Source organism: Epargyreus clarus, unplaced genomic scaffold (assembly GCF_041222505.1).
Source record: "Epargyreus clarus isolate Ecla_fem2 unplaced genomic scaffold, WU_Ecla_fem_2.2 ptg000014l, whole genome shotgun sequence".
In the NCBI taxonomy this organism is placed as follows: Eukaryota; Metazoa; Arthropoda; class Insecta; order Lepidoptera; family Hesperiidae; genus Epargyreus; species Epargyreus clarus.
Window position 1 is genome coordinate 16575465 of NW_027332222.1, and position 26809 is coordinate 16602273.

The following is a 26809-nucleotide window of genomic DNA, read 5'->3' on the forward strand; positions in this document are numbered from 1 at the left end:
TATTAGAAAATAGTTTTATTCAATTTTATTAATAATAAACTTACAAATGCATTATTAAATTATAAATCAATACAAATACGTCATCAAAAATTCAAAGTGGCGAGAACTGGATCATAGTCTTTATATCTTTGAGGAGGACTTCTAGGAAACCGCGCTGCACTGCTGGCTGGTTCTGTAACAAATAAGCAGAATTTAAAATAAAAAGTCGACATCAAGTAGCAGAACAATAATGACAATCAATAATTAAAATAATCATAAAATATAAATGAGAAGGAAGATGTCTGTGTCCTTCATCATAAATATTGTTTTCTGAAAATAAAAATTTTGGACACAATATACATATTAAGAAGATATATTTTAAGGTGTACAACAAACATAACACTGGTCAAAAATTCGTAAAATATATGATTTGATATATATGACTTTATCGACTGGAAATTTCAAGTGTATCAGGCAAGTACTGCCTGTGACGTCACGATACGAGTAAGTAGTGTTGGTATTTATAACATAGTGTAGCTGTACCTTGGTGGTGTCGAGCAGGTCGTCAACGAAGCGGTCGGTGAAGACCGCCAGCAGGCGCTCGCGCAGCGCGGCCGGCTCCGAGCCCAGCGCCGCGCTCAGCGTGCCCGCCGCCGACAACGCTGCGGACATATTATCGTTATGGACATACGCTCGATGCATAAGTTGTTCTTTGTGCAAAACTTTGTGTAAAGCAATTGTTATCATACTGTGTTTATCTAATTATATAAACACAGTATAATAACAATTGTTTTATCATCATGAGTGACTATACAACTTGAACTAAAATATAAAAATGATTCAATATTTAAAGCAAACTTAGTTTTTACCTAAGGAATATTCAACACAAAGTGAGAATTCTGCATAATTAATAGTATTTTAATTATCAATTTACCGATCGAAAAAACATTAGAAAGCAACATGCCTGTATTCTTAAAAATCTCAAAGATATAATTATGAGGTTTGTCAACAATACTAGCCAATAGTATTTTGAATCATGAATTGGAGCCCTTCTCGCTTTAAGATGAATACTTGTAATAATGATGATTGTTTGCCTAGTACACTATTATCGAATTTACTAGTAACTATGACGAATAATTTAAAGGTGGTAGAACTCTTTGTGGTTCGACTCCGGCGGCACCACCGCCACACCTATTTCTGCCTAATAACAGCAGTGTTAGGAACTGCTGTGTTCCGGTTTGAAGGGTGTAGTAAGGGAGACATACTTTTTCGAGGCGTTCCAGCTTAGTCCTCAGGGATAGCGGCGCATTTGTGGCCGACCTCAGATAAGAATATCTAATCCTATCTGGGGCTGATTACAGATGTCCATGGGCGGCAGTAGCCACTTACCATCAGGTGGACTGCATATCCATCTGCTGCTCCTATGTTATAAAAAAAAAAAGAATTTAGGTATCGGTATTCATTGATTTCTGCTGTATCATTGTTTAACATAATACTATGTATAATTATATAGGATGTGCTCACCGGTATCGGTGTTGGTGTGCGGCACGGGCAGCGCGAGGCGCAGACAGAGCCTGGCGTGCGCCCACACGAGGTGCGCGGCGGCGTGCAGCGCGTGCTCGCAGTACTGCAGCTCGGCCGCCCGCACGCGCGCCCGCGCCCGCAGCCGCGCCAGCACCGCCGCGCGCGCCTCCAGCGGGGACGCCGGCGTTGACTCGTCACCCAGCAGCTTCTTCATGTCTACACCCAACACGTTATCGTCTTAATTAAGTTATCGTACGTTAAGTACATCCCCCGCTACCCCTACCATTAGTCAAATTCTTTAGAACACTTCGACAACGTGATTCGATACGCGTGGTACCATCTATTGTCGGGTTCGCAAATGAGAACCACCACTTTAAAATAGTTCAAACAAAGATGACCTCAATACTTCAAATTCTCTTACAATTGATGTTGTAAAATGAGAAGTTCTTCAATTTAATCTTACAAATAATTTGACAGCTAATACAATGATTTCTTTTTTGCAATTCGTCTAACTCGACGAGTGTAGAGAATGTAGATAACATTACGCAAAAGAAACACATGCCCAGGGTATGTATTACGATAAAATTTAATAAGTAACAACTATTAATAATAGTCAGTTTATGTAATGTTTTGCCAAATATATACATTTGACAATTTCTTCACACCAACCTTGCGAAATTTAGAGTTTTAGCAAGTAAAGATTAGATAGATAGATTATTAATAACGGACGGTGGAGAACGTACCGGCGAGCGTCATAGCGGGCACGCTGTGCAGCTGGTGGTGCGTGGTGGCGAGCAGCTTGTCGTGCGCGGCGCGGCGCGCCAGCAGCGCGCGCAGCAGCTGCAGCGCCGCGCCGCCCGCCCGCCGCCACGCCTCCGCCGCGCCCGCCCCGCCCGCCCCGCCGCCCTCCGCCTCGCCGCACATCGTGTTGCGCGCGTACAGCAGCAGGTTGCACACCACCTGATAATCACACCGAATTATTTACAAAATTGATCATGTGTCAATCCCATTCCCAAGTTCCCAAAGTTCTAATTTAATTTGACAATATTTGTATATACCATCTAGTTCATTCTTTATAATTTGTTTACATTCTCTATTTACACAAATGATACAAACCTAAAGCATGTACATTTACATACTAAAACGTAATGGACATACATTAGGACCACGTACGTATAGTCCGCGCAAACTTCAAGTCCGCTCTGAGTTAGTGTTAGTCTCTGACTGGCACCGGGCAGGCGCCAATCGAACACAACTACAAACATATACGTCGTAGCAACGTAAAGGCACACTAACTACGCTATGTACCTGCATGCGAGAGCGGGCAGCGGGCGGGTGCCGGGGGAGACCCGCGCTGCTTTCGTCCCGCTAATATCTACAATTTGCTATTGCGACGCGACTCGTTTCTACATTCGAAGCGGACAAGCAGTTTGGCGCGGTCTTTACTTATCTATGTACGTTTAATGCGAATGTTAAAAAATCGACTGGCACCACAGTATTGTATGTACGTACGATTACACCCTACGAAGGTTTCATGACGTACCTTGTAGTAGAGCCTGACGTCGGGCTCCGGCTGCTGCGGCGGCGGCTGCTGGAAGCGCGGCAGCAGCGCCAGCATGAGCCCCTGCACGCGCTGCACGCTCGCCACGCACGCCTGCAGCGCCGTGTCGCCGCACACCGCGCCGAACACTTCGCGGTTCGACGCGCGCGCTATCACTGATGTTAACGCTTCCAGCTCGACGAGCAACCCTTGAGGAGAGTTCGGGTGAGCCGCTCTGTGAACAAATTATTACTTTTAAAAATTGTTATTTTTATATAGCACGAAATTTAAATATGTAATATAATATTATAGAAATATTGCAAGAGTGCAGATTCAGAAATATCAAAAACAATGCTCATTTCATTCTAAAACTCAAAGCACCTTACAGGACACATGGCAAAATAAGCAAACGAACAAGATTTATTTTATTTACGTTTTTTACATTATGTGTTGTAACATACCTGAGCACCATATCGACGCATTCGACGTGACTAAGTAGGAAGTGTGTGATGTGGAGCACGCAGCTGTGATTCTGGGAGCCCAGTGTTGTTAGCAGCGCGTCGCACAGTGCTAGCGCAGGAACTATTATTTGACGGAACCTCAATAGAGAAACAAACAAATTAGTTTCAACATCTTTAAACAATATTCATCTAGAATAGCTTGATTTATAAAATATTCCAGGAAAAATATTTTGTGACTGTTGCACAGTGCAATCTCTTTTACGAAAATAAAATCTCTTTTTCCCTTTCATCTTGTATGTATACCATAGGACTCCAAGGTTCCATTGGTGGAAGTTGCCATTAATGTTAGTGTAGGTTTTTAGTAGGGGTGTGCGAATAATTCGAACTTACGAATTATTCGTTCCGAATCGAATATTAATATTCGATTAGAAACTCGAATCGAATAATTCGAAAATTCGAATTATTCGAAAGTTCCCGAATAATTCGAAAAATTTCGAATAATTCGAAAAATTTCGAATAATTCGAAAATTTTCGAATAATCCGAAAATTTTTGAATAATTCGAATTTTTTCAGGGTTTCTTATTTTCAATTTTCGAATAAAAACTTAACAGTCAATATACATTTTATTTAAACCATATAGTTACACAAATAGAACAATATAGTTTTTTTTTTGAATAAAGAAATAATAAAAATTGAAATTTGGGTATGATCCTATTCTTGTAATGTTAATAAATAAGTTATAAAAAAATGGATGGTAAAAATATTGATTGCCTTTTTTTACGGCACTTCAAAAAATTACCTGAAATTCATGCTTCTAGACTAGAATACCCCCTTAATTCGCGAATTATTCGAAAACTTTCGAATTATTCGAAATCTTTACGAATTATTCGAAATTTTTCGAATTATTCGAAGAATTTCGAATAATTCGAAAATTCGAATTATTCGATTCGAATTTCGAATCGAATATTGATATTCGATTCGATTCGATTCGAACGATATTCGCACACCCCTAGTTTTTAGTTCCGAGCTTAGCGCGCCGCCAGCGCGTGGCGGGGGCACTCACCTGGTCGCGACGGAGGGCACGAACTGGTCGTCGTGCGCGTGGTGCGCGGCGTGCACGTCGGGGTGGCAGTCGAGCGCGCGCGTCGCCGCCAGCGCCGCCAGCGCGCCCTGCGCCAGCACCGTCTCCGCACCGAGCCGCGTGCCCGCCATCTTGATCAGCAGCGCCATCTTCGATTCGTACACGTATAGCACGCGCAGCGACTTCGGCTGAGCCTCCAACGACTAGATGGGAAACGTTTTATTACTCTTCAAGTCGTACTTTCATTCAAATAACAAATTTCAACATCAATTTCATTCACAATATACTATCAATACTAAAAAGAAGTTTCATATTCTGACGATCGCTGTCAAAACAAAAAAGAACTCACCTCCCTCAATCCTTCATCGTCTTGCAGCAAGCTATCAATCAAGCTTCGCAAGTATCCCTGATTCGTCAGCATGTTCATCCAATCGATCCCCGGGTTGATGTCGATCAGCGTGTCGAGGCACGACAGCGCCACCATGCGGCACACGTCGTGCCCCGCACCGATACAGTCGCTACACACGATCGAACACAACTTATCTCCGAAGCCGTTTATCACGTCTATCACCATGGACTTCAATGTGGATTCTTCTTTGCTCGGACGCGCTTTGGAACTATCGAGGCGACTGACGTATGTGGCGTTCATTTCTTCCTCTTCAGGCTCTGCGGGACTCGGCTTCAAGTTCACTATGTTCAAAAAGTTTAGCAACGCTCCGTATAGGTTTACCCGCATCTTTTGCGACGACCCGCTTGACACTAGAATCCAGCTCAAAATTTTGTGCAGTATGAATTTCAGCGTTAGTGATTTGGTCTGCATGATTTGGTTAGACGGTCCGAAGAAGCTGGCTTCAAACTCCGAAGACTTCAAATTCGATTCTCTCTTTTGTAGAATGTAGCAGTGACGTAGATTGACTAGCAGTAACAAAACGGTACCGGACGCGAGATTGCCTATCTGGGGTAGGACTTCAGCCGGCGGGATCTTGTTTAAAAGATCCTGCAAGATATTTAGGAGCAGATTCTTCCTGGACTCCAAGTTGAGCAAGTCATCTGGAGCGACGCAGAATAGGATTTCCGTTAGCTGCCTCCAAGAATCGTAATAGTGGGTCAGGGTCGCTGCAAGGTTGCGTTGCCGGTTGATCTCAGTGACGTAGTCCAGGACCTTCAAGAATGAAATAAGAAAAATTGTAATTCATTTTGATGTTTCGAAATTTAAAAATGTAATGCAATTTATTCTAAGAAACATGAATATAGTTTTTTTGTTAATTATAATTTTAATTCAGTAAATACAGTATTTCATGCGTCATTACCCAATTTACTGACAATTTAAAATAAGGCACAAGACAGCTTGGTGTAGTAAAAAAAAATTATACCGTTGGTCCTTCGAGCCGGACCAGTCATAATCACCTTCTGTATCTCGGCGGTGACGAGCGTGCGTTGCGGCGCGGAAGCCCGCAGCGAGGCCAACTCGCGTGCTAACAGCGCGTGCACGCGGGGCACGCTGACGCGGCGGCCGGCGCCCGCGGGCACGTCGCACTCCGCGATCGCGCGGCGCAGCTGCTCCGCGTGGAACAGCTCCCAGCGCGGCTCCACCGCCGCCGTCACGCTCACCGGCAGGCCCTCGATGCATTGACGGATCACGCACCACTCCCACTCCTGTACGTGGGAACAAATTTATGTTTGTATAATTAATAAGATATTATTTTTATGAACTTAGTTTAATTTAAGATTAAAAATTTCAAAGAATAATTAATGATTGAGTGATATGGCACTTATACAAGTATTCTTATCTTAAAGTTATAACATGGATTCCTGAAAGGGAATGCCAGACATTATTAACAAATACAATATGATATATATTATATGAAAGTTTTAAATCAGATTAGAAAAGTCGTCGTAACTGATTACTGTCACACTTCTGGACACTGATATCCTATCATCATAGAAAGTGGTATGTAATCCACAGTTCACGCTGTCCGATCGCAAATAAAGAGTCTTCACTCTCCATAGTTTTTTTTTTAAAGTAATCTCAGGTGTGTAGATATTCTCACAACATTTTCCTTCACTGACTTAGCAAGTGATAACAAATTTTTAATACGTACAAAACATTCAAAATAAAATAGTACTAAAACGTGGAAATAGCCTCAAAACAATAATTTAAGACACACAGTTTAAAAACAATATCAAGTATCCTCACCTGCGTGGGTCTAGCGGGCGCGTGTGCGAGCGCGGCCAGCAGCGCGGCCAGCGCCGCGTGTTGCCGCGCCGCGCCCGCCGCGCCCGCCTCGCACGCGCACGCGCGCACCGCCCACGACCGCGCCGAGATCGTGCGCGCCGACGCCGTCTGCAAACAACACCGACTAATTTACTTCACTTTCTTATATTGTTGTTTGGGTTCCTTAATAGGGCGGTGGTCTTTTGTATATGGAATGATGCACCAGATAAATAGTAATACGTTTATCGGTAATTGTGTACTCGACGACGACATGACAGACAAGACTGGATATAAAAAAGCACTTCCGCCTAGTGCGGTAACATCACACTAGTGACGTTCCATAACATTTCTTATTTAACAATCATGGGATGGAATGAAAAGCATAGGGCGAGTGCTTAAAATAATCCATATTGCATATCGCAAAGACAGATTTGCAGGAATTAATAAGGCAAGACGAAATTTGCTGTTCGAATCTTTTATTGAATCCATTTTTTTTATATTCGCATGTTGCGTAGGTTATATACTTTTTGTTTAAATTTAAACTATATTGTCATAATATATCTATCATATGTTTGTACAGCCTATCCATATCATATACACAATCATATGCTATTGCACAAAATTATATTATACGTTACATATAGGGATATTTAGAGCAGAAAAAAAGTAATAAAGAATTTAAAAATTAGAAGCACAACCTGCAACAATTCACTTTCTTTCTTTCCACAAGAAAGATCATTATTATACACATGCAAAATCTTAAATTTAAAATAAAGATTATCGTACCTCAAGATTGACGACCTGCTTGACGTGTCGTGCGAGGAAGTAGTCTCTTGCGCGCAGCAGGCGCAGCGCCGGCGCGGAGGTCTGCGGCCGCGCGCACAGCGTGTACACCACCTGGTAGCACTTCTCCACCAGCTCGCTCGCCTCCCTGAGGAGATACGAACATATGTTTACTTTAATAACACAATACTCGTGTCATGTAAATAAAAGTAATTCGTCGCGTTTTTATCTGCTTTTAGCTAAGTTCGTGTTTCAATACAGGTTTCAATGAAGACAATTTTTTTAGTTAGTTAAAATCGCAAAACGCATACATTCTACCTGAAAATTATGAGTAGTAATTACTTACTTTCAGGTGGACTGCATGCGTTTATTATACCCGTAGACATCTTCAATCAAATCAAAATACGTTATAAATAGTACCAATGGGTAGGGTGTTGCTACTTATGACAACTAAGTTAATATTCTTCGCGCATCTTTAAATACTTATTAGTATTTAATTTAATCGTTATTAGTATTAGTAGGCTGAGTGTGGATCCTTTTGTTAAATTTTACTGTAGCAATGTGCTGATTTGAAAATCATGTTGACGCCACATTAGGCTGTAATATTTTTTACAAATAAACATTTTTTTCTTTCTTTCTTTATTATTAGATAGAAGTAGGATTAGGTTAAGGATAGTGAAAATAAAAGTTCACCTTCAAAGTTTTAATAAATGACGTCCTTAATCTTGGATATTTTTTGACAAGTTTTTTTTTTGTATAATATAGAAGTAGCAGACGAGCATGCAGTCCACCTGATGGTAAGTGGCTACTGCTGCCTATGGACATTTGTAATCAACCCCAGATAGGATTAGATATTCCTATCTGAGGTCGGTCACAGATGCGCCGCTACCCCTGAGGACTGAGCTGGAACGCCTCGAAAAAGTCTGTCTCCCTTACCACACCCTTCAAACCGGAACACAGCAGCGCCTAACACTGCTGTTATTAGGCAGAAATAGGTGTGGCGGTGGTACCGTCGGAGTTGAACCACCTTCGAAGAAGACAAGTTTTGTAAAATAGTAATAAACACGAGTGATACCTGTCGGGCGAGCCGGGCGCGGCGATGTGCGCGTCCAGTATGTCGAGCACGGAGTGCAGGCACGTGCGCGGGCAGCCCGCCGCGCCCGCCTCGTGCAGCGCGCTGCGGGATATCTGCACAAACGTTACACCATTAATACTGCATTACATATACATGCCTGCTTGCATGCACATGCGCCTACGCACACAAATTCGAAATGACAAACGTAAACGTAACGTTGTCTAACGCCTTATTTTAACTTTTTAAGCTGAGTTCATTGTTTTTGAATCTGTAGTGTTACGTTCAATTTATAAACCTAAAAAAGAAAAAAGAAGCAGCAGCGTAGTCAGTACGACAAATATACCGTCTATACCATTTGTTCACGTAAACAAGTCGTCGCCTCACATCCCCAATATACACGAATACACAAGATGATATTTGTGTGATTATTGTTACCAAATAAAAAATATAAATTGTATGACTCACATCATCGTGCACCTGGTAGCCGAGCAGGAAGTGCGCGAAGTTGGGCGGCGCGTTGGGCAGCAGCTGCAGCAGCAGCCCTACAATACCCTCCTTGGCCTCGCGCGCCGCCGCCGCGCCCTCCTCGCCCGCCGCGCCCTCCTCCGCCTCCAGGCACTCCACGAAACCGCTCCTGTTTCACAATTATGAAATGTTGAACATTGATTGCACTAGAATGCGATAATACCAACATCTCGTTAAGTTTATATGACATTAGCAGTACAGTATTACAAAAATCAGACCTGTATAGTATAACTGAGATATAGTGTATCACAGAAGTGGCTACATTTATATGCAATCGTTAATACTTGTTATTTGCCGTGAATTGATGATGTCCTCTTGCACGATTGATTAGTTTCTTATTTGGTCATTATGATGTTCTTGTCGTCTTCATCTTTGTCTTCTTGTGTTGGTTACATTTTCTGTCTTCAAATCCACTTCTGTTTCACATTTTCTTTACGTCTATATTTGAATATTTTCTTCTTCTCTTCAATTTGGTAGTTATTTGTATTTAGTTCCTGTCTTATCCATTTTTTTTTCAAATCCTGTATCTTCTTATAAATTTCTTCTATATTAATTACTCCATATATCTTATTATTTTTTCTATCTAATCTTCCTAGTACTTTTTCTTATTTCTTCTCCAATCTTCATTTTCAATTCTTCTGTTTCTGTTATTTATTTTCCATTTCGAACGCCTCCTGGTGCGCGTGCAACGTGGCAGCGCCACACGCGCACCGGCCTGGCAGGGTCGCCATGTAATGATGGATCAGGCTCGTATGGTATTGAGAGGCGTGTTGATCGGTTGAAGGCTTTATTATAACTAACTTAATACTACTCTAAACCTATCTTATATTGGATGCCTTAGCTCCACACTACAGAACAAGTACGATAAATTTATGTTTAACTTTGTGGCACAGTGAATTTAACTACTTTTGTATTATATTTTTTTCGAGAATTTAACTATTTTTGAATTATTTTTCATTACTATAGTTGTTAAGGCTCCAGAGGTCAGAAAATTTATAAGACTTGATTTTCGAGGATGACTTTAATTTTAACGTGGATGCAACGAGACAACAGGGACAAGTAAAAATAACAAGATTTAATTAAAGCTAATAGATTTTTGCAGGCGCTAATTAGTTTAGTGGTAGGAAAGATGCTATTGATTAGTAGCAGGCGTAAACATGCCCCCAGGCGTTGAAGGCTCTGCATTCAACCATCTAGACGGAATCGTTACTTGGAAGCGGACAAATTCGACTGAATGATCTCTTGACGATCCCACTGGACGTCTTGATTTCTGCTACACGAGCGACGTTATCCGATCCGGGGAATAGTGCCACAATTCGACCCAGCTTCCACTTCAACGGCGGTAGATTTTCCTCTTTCAAAAGGACTAATGAGTTGATCTCCAGTGGTGAGGATGGTGTCTGCCATTTAGTACGTTTTTGCAATTCGGATATATATTCTTTGCTCCACCTCGTCCAAAAGTGCTGACGGAGTTGTTCAACTCGTTGAAATCTTGTCAAATGAGTGTCCTTGTAATGTTGAATATCCTGGGTCGGAATGGCGGTTAGTGGACGCCCAATTAAAAAATGACCTGGCGTCAGTGGATTTAAATCATCTGGATGCGAAGACAAAGGAGTGAGTGGTCGCGAGTTTAAAATAGCTTCAATTTGCGTCAAAGTTGTATACAATTCTTCATACGTTAAATTGCTATTTCCTAACACTCTTACCAAATGAAATTTAGTAGATTTTACAGCTGCCTCCCAAATTCCACCAAAATGTGGTGAATACGCGGGAATAAAGTGAATATTAATTCCCTCATTCACTAGGTCACCGGACAACGAGTTAGAGTTTTGCTTTAAGAAAGTCGCCAACTCATTGTATGCTCCAACAAATGAAGTTCCGTTATCAGAATATATATGTCGTGGCTTTCCACGACGAGCAATAAATTTTCGTAATGTTTGGATGTAGCTATTACTTGTCAAGTCACCTACCAATTCCAAGTGGATGGCTTTGGTAGTGAAACATATGAAAATCGCTATGTACACCTTCACGATACGACAACCACGTCCTTGACGACTTATAGACGCAATAGGACCGGCGTAGTCAACGCCGACGCATTCGAACGGATAACCGCCAGGAGTAAGGCGCTGCCGTGGTAAGTTACCCATTATAGGAGGTTTAACCTTTCCTCTCATTCGTGCGCACCTAATACAACGATGACAAGTAGCCTTTGCCAAATTACGGCCACCGATTGGCCAATAGACTTCTCTAATTGATGCTAACAATAGTTGTGGTCCAGCATGTAAAAGCTTTATATGTTCATATTTAAATAACAACTGTGTGAATCTATGAGTGGACTGTAATAATAAAGGATGTTTTTTATCATATAAGAACTCTGAATTATTAATACGACCACCAACACGCATTAAATTATTTTCATCCAAAAATACATTAAATTTTAATAAAGAACTCTTAGGAGGCAAAGGTTTCTTCTGCAATAATAGCTGGTATTCTGAAAACGATTCTCGCTGACCGGTGCATATTATAATATTTAATGAATTATTTAATTCAGTTTCAGTAAGGAAATTGTTTGTAGGACGCTGTCCCTTACATGATGCGATAAATCGTAGCACATATGCAATAGCACGTTTCAGCCGAATAAAATTCGAAAACCGTTCAAATTTTATAAATTCTAAAGGGTGATCATTATTATTCATTTTTACTAAACACGATATTTCGGGACGTATTTCAGGTAGCGGTTCACAATCTAACAATGATTTCGTAGACGGCCAATTCTTACTAGGTCCCTTTAAAAAATCAGGTCCTGACCACCACATCTCGAGAGATTGAATGGCATCAACACTGACTCCGCGTGACACATGATCTGCTGGATTTTGATCAGAAGGAACGTGACGCCATTCGCAATCGCCAGTTTTTTCGAGTATATCTCCAACACGGTTACGGACAAACGTATGTAACTTGGTTGGCAACATTTTTAACCAACCTAAGACAATGGTTGAATCAGTCCAGAATATAGTTCTTGTTACCGTTAGTCTTAGAGACTTGCAAGCCTTTTCATATAGCCTAGCCGCAACGAGAGCACCACAAAGCTCAAGCCTGGGAATTGTTGTGGCTTTGATAGGTGCGACCCTACTTTTAGCTAGTAATAAACGTACTAATATTCTGTCTTTATCGTCTATGCTGCGAACGTACAGACACGCACCGTAAGCCTTTTCCGAGCTGTCGGAAAATACGTGAAATTCTACTCGAATAAATGAATCGATTATTACGCAGCGTGGTATACGTAAATGGTTTAAAGCTTGTATATTTTTTATTAAATTAAACCAGGTCTCTTGAATGTCCCGAGTCAAGGGTTCATCCCACGATAGATTGTGCAACCATAACATTTGCAAAAATATTTTAAATTTAATAACGACTGGAGACACAAGGCCTAGTGGATCAAATATTTTGGAAATTAATGAAAGGATCTCACGTTTTGAATATCCCTTCCTTTCAGTAGTTACACTTATCCCAATAGGAAAATATAAGTCATCGGGTTTAGATAACCATCCTAAACCTAAAGTTTTACTGGAATCGTTACCCCCAATATTTAAATTATGCGTGGACTCCGTAAACTCTGACACTAACTGAGGCTCGTTTGTCTTCCACTTTCTCAGTGGTAAGCGAGCAGAGGCAAGGGTAGCCGTTATCTTCTCACGAAGATCTCGAACTTCATTCAAATCATCCCCACCACTCAACAGATCATCAACATAAAAATCGTGAAGTATTACCTTTGAGATCTGAGTGTCTTTACATTCGAGTCCAAGTTGCTTAAGGCACCTAGTGGCAAGGTACGGTGCACTCGCCGTTCCATACGTTACTGTATTAAGTTCAAATGCCCTAAGCGACTGAGTTGGCTTATCGCGCCACAGGATACGCTGTAAATACCTATCGTCAGGATGCACAAGTATCTGCCGGTACATTTTCTCAACGTCGGCTAAAATAACGTACTTGTGCTGTCTAAATCTTAACAGAATGGATAAAAGGTCGTCCTGTACAGTAGGACCTACCAATTGAATACTATTGAAAGTAGCTCCACTACTGGTGGGAGAACTAGCGTTGAAAACAGCCCTTAATTTGGTCGTCGTGCTACTCTCCCGCAGGACGCCATGATGTGGGATATAATGTGCATTATTTTCCGATTTGAGCTCACACTCTGACATGTGACCCAACGACTGGTACTCCGACATAAACTCCTGGTACATTTCATATAGTTTCGGTTGTTTTATAAGCCGGCGTTCCAACGATAAAAAACACTGTTTAGCTCGTTGCAACGAATCACCTAAAACGTTAGGGTTCTCCTTTAATGGGATTCTTACACAAAACCGGCCATCTGGCATACGAGTAGTATTATTAATGAAATGTTCTTCGCATAACTTCTGTTCCGGTGAATAACTAGAATGAATAAAATCGTTAACTTCTTCTAAATTCCAAAATTCTGCGAGTTGATTTTGTATAATTTGATTTGATAACTTATCGATAGTCGAATTGTCACTCACATAATTACACTGAATGGGTTTAGGTGGATATACTTTAAAAGACTTATTATTAATCGGACCAGAAATTATCCATCCTAACCTAGTTTCGCAAAGCGTAGGTTTATTACTTCCTAAATTAATTCTTTGCGATCCAATTAAATCCCAAAAAATGTCCGCACCTAAAATTAAATCCACTGACTCGGGTCTATAAAAGTGAGGATCCGCCAAACAAACGTCAGTGGGTAAATTAAGATGCGAAATATTAACTGTACGACTCGGTACATTATCCGTTAAGGACGGCAAAACAAAACAATTTATATTACGCATAAAAATGTTATCAAGTGACTGCAAACGCAAACTACACATTTTATCAATATACGTAGTCACATTGTTTATGCCCTGAACAGATTGATTTATCTGATTATAGGGCAAATTTAACCGTCGGAACATTTTATCCGACAATAAGCTCGACGTGCTACCGGAATCCAAAACGGCGCGCCCGACATGAACGCGATTGTTGGAATCATATAACTGAACCAGCGCAGTCGCTAGAATAACGTCGCCGCGGTTAGTTACTTCATGACTCGCGGACGACACGCTCGCTGATAATGTTAAGTTATTTGAACCGGTGGAGGGAGTCACGCCGATGACGTCATCGGTGCGGTCACTATGCACAAGTGGCTTCTTATCATTAACTGTAACGTGAACTAACGCTGAATGCTTGCGTTTACAAATTTTGCAACCTTGTTTTTTACAACTGTTTGAAAAATGAGACTTCGAAAAACAGTTAAAACAAATCTTGAACGTAGGTAATAATTGCAGCCGAGCTTCATTACTTAACGCTAAAAACTGAGGACAGTTATTTAACCTATGCTCGCCGCTGCACTTTGGACAGGAGTCCTTCGAAATTAAATTGCTTACTTTATTTTGTGTTGTGACCATAGCCTTAACTTTAGAATGTCTATTGTTATTATGATTGTAATTGGTAGGTAATTGGTGCGTCTGTCGTGAAAATTCAATTGTATCTAGTAGGTTGGTGCGTATACGCATAAACTCAATAAAATTTTGAAGCTGCACGCGCGTCTCAATATCCAAACGACCTTTGTACTCCTCCCACTCACGATAGGTTTTGCTATCTAACTTATGAGTAATTATGTGGAGGAGAAGAGTATCCCAGTGCTTAGTGGGCTCGCCCAACGAATCTAATGCACGAATATTTTTATTTAACTGATCTATTATGTTTTTAAGGTTACTGGCAGACTCCCGTGTAACCGGTTCAATATTAAATATCGCAGCTACATGGTGTTGAATTAACAACCGCTTATTATCGAAACGATCACATAGGAGTCTCCATGCGACATTATAATTGATGGACGAAAACTCAATGGATGAAATAACCACCGCAGCGGAACCCTCCAACGACGCTCGTAAATAATGGAATTTATTTACATCGTCAATGTCGTCATTGTCGTGTATGAGGCTAGTGAAAGTATCCCTAAATTCTAGCCAATTATTAAACGAACCAGTAAATTTTGGTATCTGTATGGTAGGCAACTTGACAGGATTTAGCTTCCCACTACGTGATCCGCAATCGCTAGGCAAGGGTACTTGGGTTCCTTTGCAATTTTCAAGCATTTCGCGCGCCTGACTCATTGTTTTATAATACCTATTCTCAAATTCTTCTCGTTCCTCTAATTGTTGATCAATATTTTCAGCTATACATTCTAATCTGGTCTGAATCTTATCGTATTGGGCATACAATGAGTTTAACCTATTCAAACGCAATTCTAACTCACCTATGTCCTTAGAGCTCGGGGGTCCAAGGGATTTCAGAAATCCAATAAAAATTGTAACCTGACCTTTGTAACTGCTACGTTTCTTTGTTAATTCAGAAAATTCCTTTATTAATTCGCTTTTCTCAGACATTTTTGGGAGTCAGCTGCACAACCCTGGAATTAGTATATGAATATACAATTATTTTACAGTTCCAATATGTGGTTACGTTTAACCACTAAATTAACCTAATAATAAGATATCTATATGTACAATAAATAACCAAGTTCAACTGTATTGGCTAACTAATTAACAATTTGTAAAATTCATTCAAGAATTTATGTTTCAATTATTTTAATAATGTTACAATTATATATAAAATAACAATTGGCTAGTAGATAACTTATCTTACAACCTTAACACTATTGTAGCAAGGTAATAGGAACTTATTTCTAAGAAAATCTTTGATTCAAACTATAAAACAAGTAACAACAATTAGAAGTAATGTACCTACTCAATGAGAAGTTGTAATTAATGAAATTAAAGGCATACAACCATGGATTTAATAATAATGTAAAGTAATATAATGTGTCCTACTAACAAAATGTTTAAGAATTTTACATTAATTTCTTTTAAATATATTTCTAATAAATATAGTTTACTTTTTACTTAGTGCTTACAAAGTATTAAACCAAACCAAAGACTAACTGAAAGTAGGCACTTACATAAATCAGTTTATGGACTTCCCTTAACTTGCCTTATTTATTTAAATAACAATGTTTTGACTAAATCTAACAATAAGAGTGAATGTATTTTATATTAAACATAAATTTTAACTTTTTTAACCAAGATTAATATCACAACCTAATAACTCACAATCTTTGTTTAAAATTAAATTTAACTGAGATATTAAACTCAAGGCTAGGGCACAAAATACACAAAAAATACCGACTTTCTCGCGATCCACTCCTCATAAATCCTTTGTCCAGAACAATAACCTCCACATATGAGCTCCACACACGTGGCGAATATTTCTTCCAATATGTGTATATTCCTTTGGCGTAAATCGCTGATCCTTTAATCGCTGATGCGAATCCAGGCCGAAGTTGACCAATGTTAAGGCTCCAGAGGTCAGAAAATTTATAAGACTTGATTTTCGAGGATGACTTTAATTTTAACGTGGATGCAACGAGACAACAGGGACAAGTAAAAATAACAAGATTTAATTAAAGCTAATAGATTTTTGCAGGCGCTAATTAGTTTAGTGGTAGGAAAGATGCTATTGATTAGTAGCAGGCGTAAACAATAGTATTATACATGATCATTTTAATTTATCAGTAGATATTGTTTAAAGTATATCAGTAAGGTCGTATTTGTGAACGACGCCTCACCGACGGACACCTCATGTCAACACGTCATCAGACGATGTGTGCTCGGTGGACACTTGGATGCTGCATTTGAGAATGAGAGTAGTGTAGAGTGCTTATGTGCATGTGTAAATGTATGGGTGTGTGAGCGTGCGTACGTGTGTGGGTAAGTGCGCGCGTGCGTGCGTACGTGCGAAGGTGCGTGCGTGTGTGTCTGCGCACGTGTGTGTGGGCGAGCGTATGTGTTACCGTATCTCGGCGGCGAGGTCGTGTCGGTGCGCGACGGAGGCGAGCAGCTGGCGCGCGGCGGCCGGCCAGCGCAGCGCGCGCGCCAGCAGCGCCACCGCGCGCGCCGCCGCGCCCGGCAGCAGCGCGCCCAGCGACACCACGCGGCAACACGTCACCAGACGGTCCGTCGAGCACGGACCCTCCGGCGCTGCACAACAGCCGATATTAACGTAACGACCGACGAACAAAAAAATGTTACGAGAAACGCACGATCGAGGCTTCGCGTTACTTGCCTCATGACATGTGTAATATCTATGAAAAATTGCAATAATGTTAAAGAAAATGCGTGTTAAATAATGACAAAAAGTATAGTAGATACTCCTATATTTAGGAAACGAGGCGAAAATACATAAAACTTTAAATTAAACTAGCATTTATTGATTCTTGACGGCACTGAACTAATCACCGGATTTTTTCTGAACACATAATTTAAGAATAAATTAAGAAAATTTAAATTACACCATTGAAATATAAAATGTTCTTTGCAGTCTTACCCAATATCAATTTAGAAAGACCAACGATGAGAACACTCCGGCCCGCCTCTGAAGCGGCGGTCGTTAGCGGGCGTTCCAGAGCGAGCGCACGCTCCAATATTTGTAGTGCACTAATCAATGTCTCCTCCACATAGGTCTGCAAGTTAAAACATAAAAGAAATATGTCTAAACAAAAATTAAAAAAATAATCTGATGTCTGATAAAACCTTAAGATATCAAACTTAGTAAACTAACACTCGTTAACCATCACGCCTGTTTCTGACTTGAAGTTGCACTATATCCTAAGTATCGTCTAGTATGAAACATATGATTAAATATGTCTTATTCATATGAAGAGTGCACTAAATGTTCAAAATAGCAATTTATCTATAATATATCAGGTAAAGTCATAAATCGGATTTGGATTTGGTGTCCTTGAATTCTTGATATAACTGATTGTTGCTCATGTAATTCTCAAACGCTAGTAAAATCTACTAACCTGCTCTAGATCAAGTCTACAAGGGACTCTGGGCAATAAATGAACCAGTGACGGGTCAGACATGATATTCACGTACCTGTCCCATCTCCATCTGCTTGTCCAGCAGATCGTGCGCCTCATCGAGCGTGGTGAGCACGAGCCGCAGGAACTCGGACTTGGTCTGCAGCTGCATGAGCAGGCGGAAGCCGGGCGGCGGGTTCACGTCCGGCTCGCGCCCCGCCGGCGGGAAGTCCGATGGCGCCGGCTCGTACTGATCCAGCCAACGGACGAATAGTCGGAAGCAGAGGGACAGCATCTGGGTGATAGCAATGAATTATTAGTATTATTGCATATGACTATTTTCTGAACGAATATGTTATAGTGAAATAATGGCTATTATTGCTTAGTTTAGCAATTATAAAAAATCGCGTATGCAATTCATTGTTCAATTAACTCAGTTTATCTACATAAACCGTACACTTGGTGCTGAAGTTCTACTCTGCAACGCCATCAAGGAAGAGTGGCTTCGTCAAAATTTCTCAAAAATATATATTTGACATAACAATTTAATGAAACCAGTGTCAAATAAAAATAATATTGTTGCAATGGGGCCTCCAAATTCTAACCACTGAAGGTGCTTTGAATTCTAGATACGTGTACTATACTACACGTAACGTGCATGTCTCACCTGCCACTTCTCATACGGTTTCACGTAGGGTCTATGTGGTGCAGGAAGCGCGAGGCGGACGAGTGCATGTTCCACGTAGGGGTCGAGACCGGGCGGGCGCGCGCCGGCGCCGAGTGCGCGGGGCAGCGGCGCCGCGGCGCACAGCGACTCCAGCAGCGCCAGGAACGCGCGCGACAGCGGGTACTCCTCGATGCGACACTCCACCTGGAAACATGCATTGTCATTATCGAACTACTTAAGTGATACTTAACTACTTGAATTAGGAGCAAACGCGTAATGGAGGATATACATGTGGTTAAAATAAAGGTCATATATTTTATTAACAATCTTCATAAATACAGAATTTAATTTTTAAAATAGCATGTGAGAGAAAAGTGATAAAAAAGTGAAAAATCATAAGGCTATTAATTTATTTCCCATTAGATACTCGTCGAGCACAGACGAATACGCGCGAATACAAGTAAATAATATTGCAAGTAATGCCCGTCCATTCCGTGCTCCATAGGATGTACATTTGTCAGCGCGAATGAACCTGCTACTCGTGCGCAGCACTAACATACTCATAGTTCGGCAAGTTACTTGACGGATTGTTCGCAAGTATTGTCGCATTACGGTTGCATAGCGTGGTATAACCTCGAGCAGCTCCGCGTTGAGCGCGCGCTTGTCCTTGGCCTGCGCGACGAGCTGCGCGGCCTCGAGCGCGGCCCACACGCGCGGCGCCGTGCCCGCCGCGCCGCCCAGCGCCGCCAGCGTCAGGCACAGCTCCGCCTTCAGCTGCAGCGGCACGTGGCAGCAGATCAATCCTAAACAACAAAAATATATTTTCTCTCTGATTATACGTTTAAAATCGATTTAAAAAGAATTAAAAACTTTGTAAGTAAGTTAATGTTTGATTAATATGACAGCAGCACTTTTATACGACTCTCCCAACAACTGAAGGAAGCCCTATTTCAACACGGTTAAAAATCACAAGGCTACGAACCAAACATGCAGTTGACAGCGTCCCATTGCAAGTTCTCGCAGATGCTGGCAGCCGCCGCCTCGTCCTCGCGCGCCACCGCAGCTATCAGCTTCAGCGCGGCGATCATTGCTTCTACCTGTTTTTCATTTTTATTTCTTAAATTAATATTAATTTAGTTCCTCTTCGTTTTTATTACACAAAAAGATTTTTTCGAATCCATATAAACTTGATTAGTGTTAATTTAAAGTATGTAAAACATTAAACTACTAAAGCTATTTTTCATACTCTTTCTAATTATATCCATCAAACGCACTTTTAAGATAGAACTAAATTGAATGAATCAAAAATACTTTTCTACAGCATTATAACATTCTTTTGGATTACAAAATGTAAGCTACCTCCTCCTGCCGCACGAGCAGTCGCGCGGGACGCGCGGCGGGCAGCGCGGCGGCGCCCAGCGACGCGTGCGCGCGATCCGCGAACGGCGCCGCGTCCACGCGCAGGTTCCTGCGCATACGAACACGGACTGTGCTGACTATGTAGCTACTTGATATACGATGTTGCCGAGCAACAGTGATTGTGTTGCATGCTTTTCATATTTCAAAGGACAATACAATTACTATTTGTTAATATTTTTGAATACATATCTATATCTCACATAATAATATGTGAGATATAGATATGTGTGTGAGATATAGATATAAAAAACTTAATTAGAAATAATAAAACGAGAAGTTTGTGCAATCAATTTGTGCAATCAAACTTATATACAATTATTATTCACATATTATACAGTCACAGACAACTTAGCATCGATTAGTAGTTACGACAAGTAAATAGTTTAATAATTTACCCTACTTATTCTATGTTTTAACGATTATTCTCGGCTGTTATATCTCTGCATAGGAAAGCAGCCATCACCTGTGGTAGAGCTGCAGCGCCGCGAGCAGGTGGTGCGCGGAGAGCGCGTCGCGGCGGGCCAGCAGCGCCCACGTGTGGCGCGGCACGGCCAGCGCCGCCAGCGCGCGCAGGTACGCCGCCAGCAGCGCCGCCACCACCACCTCGCCCGACAGACGCACGAACTTGAACAGCGTCGCCGCTCGCCCGCCCGCTCTGTACGCAAATATAAACGTTCAAAATTATTTAAAGGTGGTAGAAAACTTTGTGGATCAACTGCGGTAGCACCACCACCACTGTGTTAAGCGCTGCTGTGTTCTGATTTGATACCATCAGGTGGACTACATTCTCGTCTGCTACTTCTATATTATAAAAAATATTAAAGTATAAAAGCACTCATAAATTGCCAGTAACAGTTGTTTATTGCCAGACAAAGATGTAATGTAAATAGGTCTGTTCAACTAACTCCTGCTTAAATTAGTGGACTATGGCTTAAATCTTTCATATTCTAGAAGAAGTTAAATTAATAAAAAAGTAGCGATCCAGTGTAAGCAAAATAAAAAATGACCATTTGTTACATAACCATATGAGAATCATTGAAGCAGTGTTTACCTGTAAGTGTGTGGCGAGGCGTCGCACGCGCGCCAGTAGTCGTGCCTGAGTCCGCGCGGGTCGTGCGCGTAGAGGCGCTCGACGCAGCGCAGCAGCGCGGCGAGGCGCGTGCGGCGCGCGGTGCCCGGCGCCGCCAGACCCTCCGCCGCGTACATCTGCGCCGCGCGCCCCGCCTCCTCCGCCCTGACAACACACGATATTGTTGTTAAACTACTTTGCATATTGGGAACTTTTATTAACAAACCAAAAAAATAACACATTTCTTTTCTATGTGACTGCGTAAGATTGCGATACGAGCGCATATGCTTGTACGTATCTCATTCTTTGACAGCGCAATCGGTTTGACGATTGAGGTATCGTTAGGTTTTTTTAATTGGGGGATATTTTTAAAAAGTGGGACTATATATTTTTATAATAATACGCCATAATCAAAGCGCGTGCAAGGTGTGTCTACATAGTAGGTAAACTTGAATCATTGAATGTAATATGATATGGTCATTGGTCACTATCATTTCTTTTGTTCGAATTTCAAGTATTTTCTATTCCAGTGCACTTAACAATTGCTCACTCACTCTGAACCGGCTTCACACAGGATCATAGCCACTTTTACCTAACACATTATTTGGTAAACACTTACTTGACCCTCATCTCCATGAGCTTGGAGTGCATAAGCACTATGAAGTCTGTTATAAGAGAGTGGATGCGTCTCTGGTAGTATTCCTCTGTCGCTACAGTCTCTGACGACAGAATCGCCTCCTCCAGGTACTCAAATGCCTGCATAGATAAGAAACATTATTATATAGTCTTCCATAGTGTCACAATACTGGTTGCTCACCGTTTACATAGTGATTTATGACCTCTGCTTAGGTCGTACAACTGCAACGTCAGTCGTCAGTTAGGTTCACTCACCTCCCCATCAATAGCTGCGTCCACCAACACTTCATCCTGGTCCAGCAACTCCACTTTCGCTTCAGAGCCCCTCCTGAGCAGAGACTGCGGGGCTCGCTTGAGGGCAGCTAATGCAAGACCTAGAGACAGCTGGCACAGCGCCCGGAGTCCTGAGGCACGCTTGTCCTGCGTGTCTTGGGACTGGTTCTGCTGCGCGGGCGGCGACAGCTCGTCCAGCAATACCGAGATCAGGTCCTGGTCTTGAATGAGAGGAAGCTTCTTGGCTAACTCCTCGCCATCCTCACGTCTGAAAAAATAAAACACCTTTTATTAAAACTGAAAGAACTGAAAGAAAATATTGTAAGATGCATTGAGGAACTCCATGCATCTTTCAATATCTTGATGTTGTCAAGGGTATAAGACTATAAATTTATAAATCTATGTACTATGTCCATGTACAAATGTCTAGAAATATATTTTTTTGAGTAATTACCTATGTGAAGTCCAAATTAGGACGTTTCAGGATTTGCTGGTAAAATCATTCATCATCATTATTTACGAGATTAAATTTTTATATACCATATGTACGTAGTTACCAGGCACTTTATTGGTGTGTGGAGCCACAGGCCCCTTCTATTATAAATGACCATATATATGTAACTAAAATGTGGTATAGCACTACATCTTACATACCTGTGTAAAACTGACAGATCCAAAGCATAGAGGAGCGCCATTTGGAGCGCGAGTGATATATCATCTAGTGCGCCCGTAGGACCTCTCGTCGGAGATGTCATTTGCTGGAATAAAATTAAAATTTAATTTAATTAAGTTATACAGATTATTTTTAAAATATGTGATGACAATAAAAGTTCACTTTGGTGAAGGTTCGTTCACTTATGAATAGAGAATTGGTGGGGTATGAAATGGTGCATGAATTTCATAATTTAATGTAAAGAATTAGTTTAACTTACCTCATTCAGCAACCTCAACAGTATATCTCTGTCGAGTCCGCGTTGCGCGGAGGAAGCAAACACTACACCTGCTAGCAATTTTCTGAAACAAAAATAGAATTTATTATACAACCTAGTGAATTTAATTCAACATTGTATCTAAATAATAGTGTAATGCATAAGAAATTATCTCCTGCTTGGTCTATTTATGGTTCTTCCGTAAACATTTTTCCATTACTTCACATATTTAGTACTGAAATATGAAAGAGAAAAAAACTAGGCATTGCTTTACTTATGAAAATATAAGTATTGTTGATACCCATCATAATAGAAATTGGTATTGACAACACTTATTTTGCATATTTTAGTGGTATTATAGTATTAATAGTAAAGATGTACTTTAACAATTTAACAATGACAAATTTTTAATTATAATTTAATAATTTAGCTATAAAAAAAAGATCAATTGAATATCTAAGGTTACCTGGTGGAAGTAATAGATGCGACGAGGCGGGCATAGTGCTGTCGGGGCGGCAACGCGCGGTGCCGACGCAACAGCTCGAGCTCCGAGTCGAGCGAGCTGCGGCGGAGCGCGTCCAGCACGCCGCCCAGCAGCCCGTCCGCCACCAGCTGCTCCACGTACCGCGACACGTACGACAGGATCTCCTCGCGGCCGTTTATTGACCTGCACATAATGCTCCTTTTAAACATTGCTGTTAGAAATTAATTAAGAAATCATAACACCTCTCTGTGTCTCCTGTTTGTAGCGCCGTCTCGAAGTTGCAACGTCACATAATACGACATTACTTATTTAAAAATAAACAGCATAGACTATTGGTTAGTAAGGGACCTTCAATCAGGGGGTTAGAGGTTCAAATCTTAGTCACACAATTCCAAGGTTTCAAAATGATGTCCATATTAAAAATTTATAATTACACTTTCTTAAATGGTGAAGTAAAACATCATATGGAAGCATGCGTGAGCTTCCTTTAACAAAAATTTATCAAGAGTGTGTGAAGTAACCAATCCCTGCTGTGGCAGACTAAGGGTTCTAGCCATAAGATCTCTCTCTCCCTGTCCTATCATTTTGTGAACACTTCATTTCATTCCCGTCTATTCCACCTTAAATAACGATAAAATTTGCCATTATTTGAGGTGGAATAGACTGGAGATGCATATCGTATCATACCACGAGACACCATCCCTGGCGGTGACGAGGTCCCTCAGCGCGTGCACGAGCGCGCGGCGGCCGTCGTGGTAGAGCAGCACGGCGAGCAGGCCGCGCGCCGGGCCCGCGCGCCGCGCCGCCTGCCGCTGCGCCGCGTGCAGCAGCTCCACGCACGCCAGCTCGTTCGCGTTCAGCATATCTGAACAAACACACCAAAGAAGGTGGTAGAACCCTTAGTGGTTTGACTACGGCAGCACCACCGCCACACCTATTTCTGCCTAATAATTTGCCGAGGCGTTCCAGCTTAGCCCTTAGGGGTAGCGGCGCATCTGTGGCCGACCTCTAATTCTATCTGGGGTTGATTACAGATGTCCATGGGCGGCAGAAGCCACTTACCATCAGGTGGACTGCATGCTCGTCTGCTACTCCTATATTATAAAAAAAAAAAAAAGAAACCCACTTATAGTAGCATGAAGTGTATATAGTATTACTGACAAACATATCTGAAGAAGAACAGTTATAGAATTTAGTGGTTGTTTTCCTGTTTTACTGACAAATAAAAAAAACCACATTACTTAATCAAATTATTGTTAAAGCTAATATATCTTGGAGGAATATCTTAACGGTGAACCTATGTACACATGTATTATACCTATGTATTACAGTGTACTTAAACAATATGGAATGTTACAAATTGTTCAGTAAATAAAATTTGCTGGGAATGCAGTGCATCTTTAAACTGTATTGTTAGGGTGTAAGACCACAGCTATATAGCAATATAAACAATATTATTTCTACTACTAGTTGAAAAACCTGAAAGACAAATTTACCTGATATTATGATAGCCTCGTCTACTAGCTCCTTAGAAAGCATAATTCTCCCAACACTGGGCAAGGTGATGCCCTCTGTGATCCCTCTTTTCAGTTCCTCTCTGTTTGCTGGGTTCTTGGGCTGGAGTAAAATAATTGCAGTCTTAATTAAACAGCACAGAAAAGAGAATTAATATTTACCAGATTAATTAATTGTTCAGCATTTACTTATTACAGGCTTATAGAAACACAACAGGAAATACAAAGTTATGGTTGTGGTATGTATGGTGGTGTATATAAATATGTTTTGTATGTGCACATATCCTGTGTAGATACTACTGGAAGGTGGTACATACTACATGGTTAAAAATGTATACCATCACATGTATTGGTAGAGGATTCTTGTGAAGTTGTTTTATGCTAACTTTATAGAATGGATTTCCACAAAGTAACACCTGATATTATTAACAATTTACTCTTACTAGTAATTGGCCTAAGGAATGAGGTATAATTACAAAAGGGTTCCCATGGACATAAGTTAGCAAAATAATCATATTAACTGTATGTAACATCAAATAACACTTACAGGGTTCTTAAACAATGACAGGAATGTCTGTTTGTGTCTTCTTAACACTGACTCGAATGTGTGAACAGCATAGGGAGCCACGCCTCCCTCGGTGGCGAGGTAGCCCTCCACAACCGCCGCTAGCTCCTTGTACGGTGTCCATAAGTCTTCTGTGGTATTTGCTAAAATAGAAGAATTACTAAGAAATTAATTTTGTTTTTTTTAATCAAAGCACCTTGAAAATATCAAAATATAATCTTCTGACATTACCTCTAATATTTTACTTATTAGTATTTTCTAGTATTTTACTAGTACCCACATCATGTATATTTTTTCAGTTTAAAAAAATATATTTTACAATATGGGTCAGATTTTTGCAAATTTTTACAAGCTTTTTTATAAATAATGGTATTCACTCTTATTGAGTCAAATGTATTTTGAGGGAATATCTTTTTCCCCTTATTCACTGTTGCTATTATGAAGTTACTACAATCAATAATCAATGATTTATTGTACGTAAATTACAATGGTAATATCAACACCTATATCTAACTTAAGATGACATACAAAAATCACTTATTGAGGCTTTCCATATTGGTCCTTAGGGTTAGAAACGCATCTGTGATTAATTTCGGGTTTATTTGACAATGTTATCTGGTTCATTCTATTTTATGTTATATACAAATACCTGGCTGGCAGTTACCAATTTACATCATCAATGAGAATAGCTCTTGACTTTAGTAACGTAAACTCTAAACTCGAAGTAAACAGATTGACTTTACGAAAATATTCACCAAACAGCTTTTAATCATCTTGAAAATGAGGTATGCAGCATATTACGTCGATATGTGGAAATATTAAAGACATTTGAACGACAACAAGCAGTAAAAACATTTTTATATGTGTAACCGCCAAACTGTTTGTAGGTTATATCTACATGAAAAGTTAACTTACCCTCGTTAATCTCCATGATATCTGAGTACGGGAAATACTATTTGCTTAGCGTCATTTGCTTACAAAATAGCCGCTTGTGGTATTATTTAACGCGTAATATCAATAAAAATATTCAAATTAACAGCAACAACACCACTATTTTGAATCACTTCGGTTCGTTTGACAGTGACAACAATTCTGACAACTAGGTTTGGCCAAAGAGAAAAACTAAAAAATATGCAGATAACCAAGATTTTTT

At 40.7% G+C, this 26809-nt stretch overlaps 1 protein-coding gene across 1 annotated transcript; it reads right to left on the reverse strand.

Annotated features, from left to right (window-relative positions):
• Nup205 (nuclear pore complex protein Nup205) lies at positions 1–26753 on the reverse strand. Its single transcript, XM_073079261.1, has 31 exons — positions 26572–26753; positions 25639–25799; positions 25074–25194; positions 24265–24442; positions 23560–23760; positions 23097–23178; positions 22819–22922; positions 22147–22432; positions 21875–22011; positions 21238–21420; positions 20650–20841; positions 20127–20235; positions 19750–19864; positions 19401–19570; positions 18768–18971; positions 18177–18395; positions 17623–17758; positions 17090–17276; positions 9124–9292; positions 8659–8771; positions 7587–7731; positions 6783–6929; positions 5993–6241; positions 4935–5747; positions 4568–4788; positions 3505–3642; positions 3047–3278; positions 2247–2463; positions 1504–1719; positions 523–641; positions 1–172 (listed from the first exon to the last, which is right to left on the reverse strand). The coding sequence occupies exons 1-31, from the start codon at positions 26585–26587 to the stop codon at positions 92–94; spliced, it is 5661 nt and encodes a 1886-aa protein (XP_072935362.1). The 5' UTR covers positions 26588–26753; the 3' UTR covers positions 1–91.
• Positions 26754–26809: the final 56 nt, after the last annotated feature.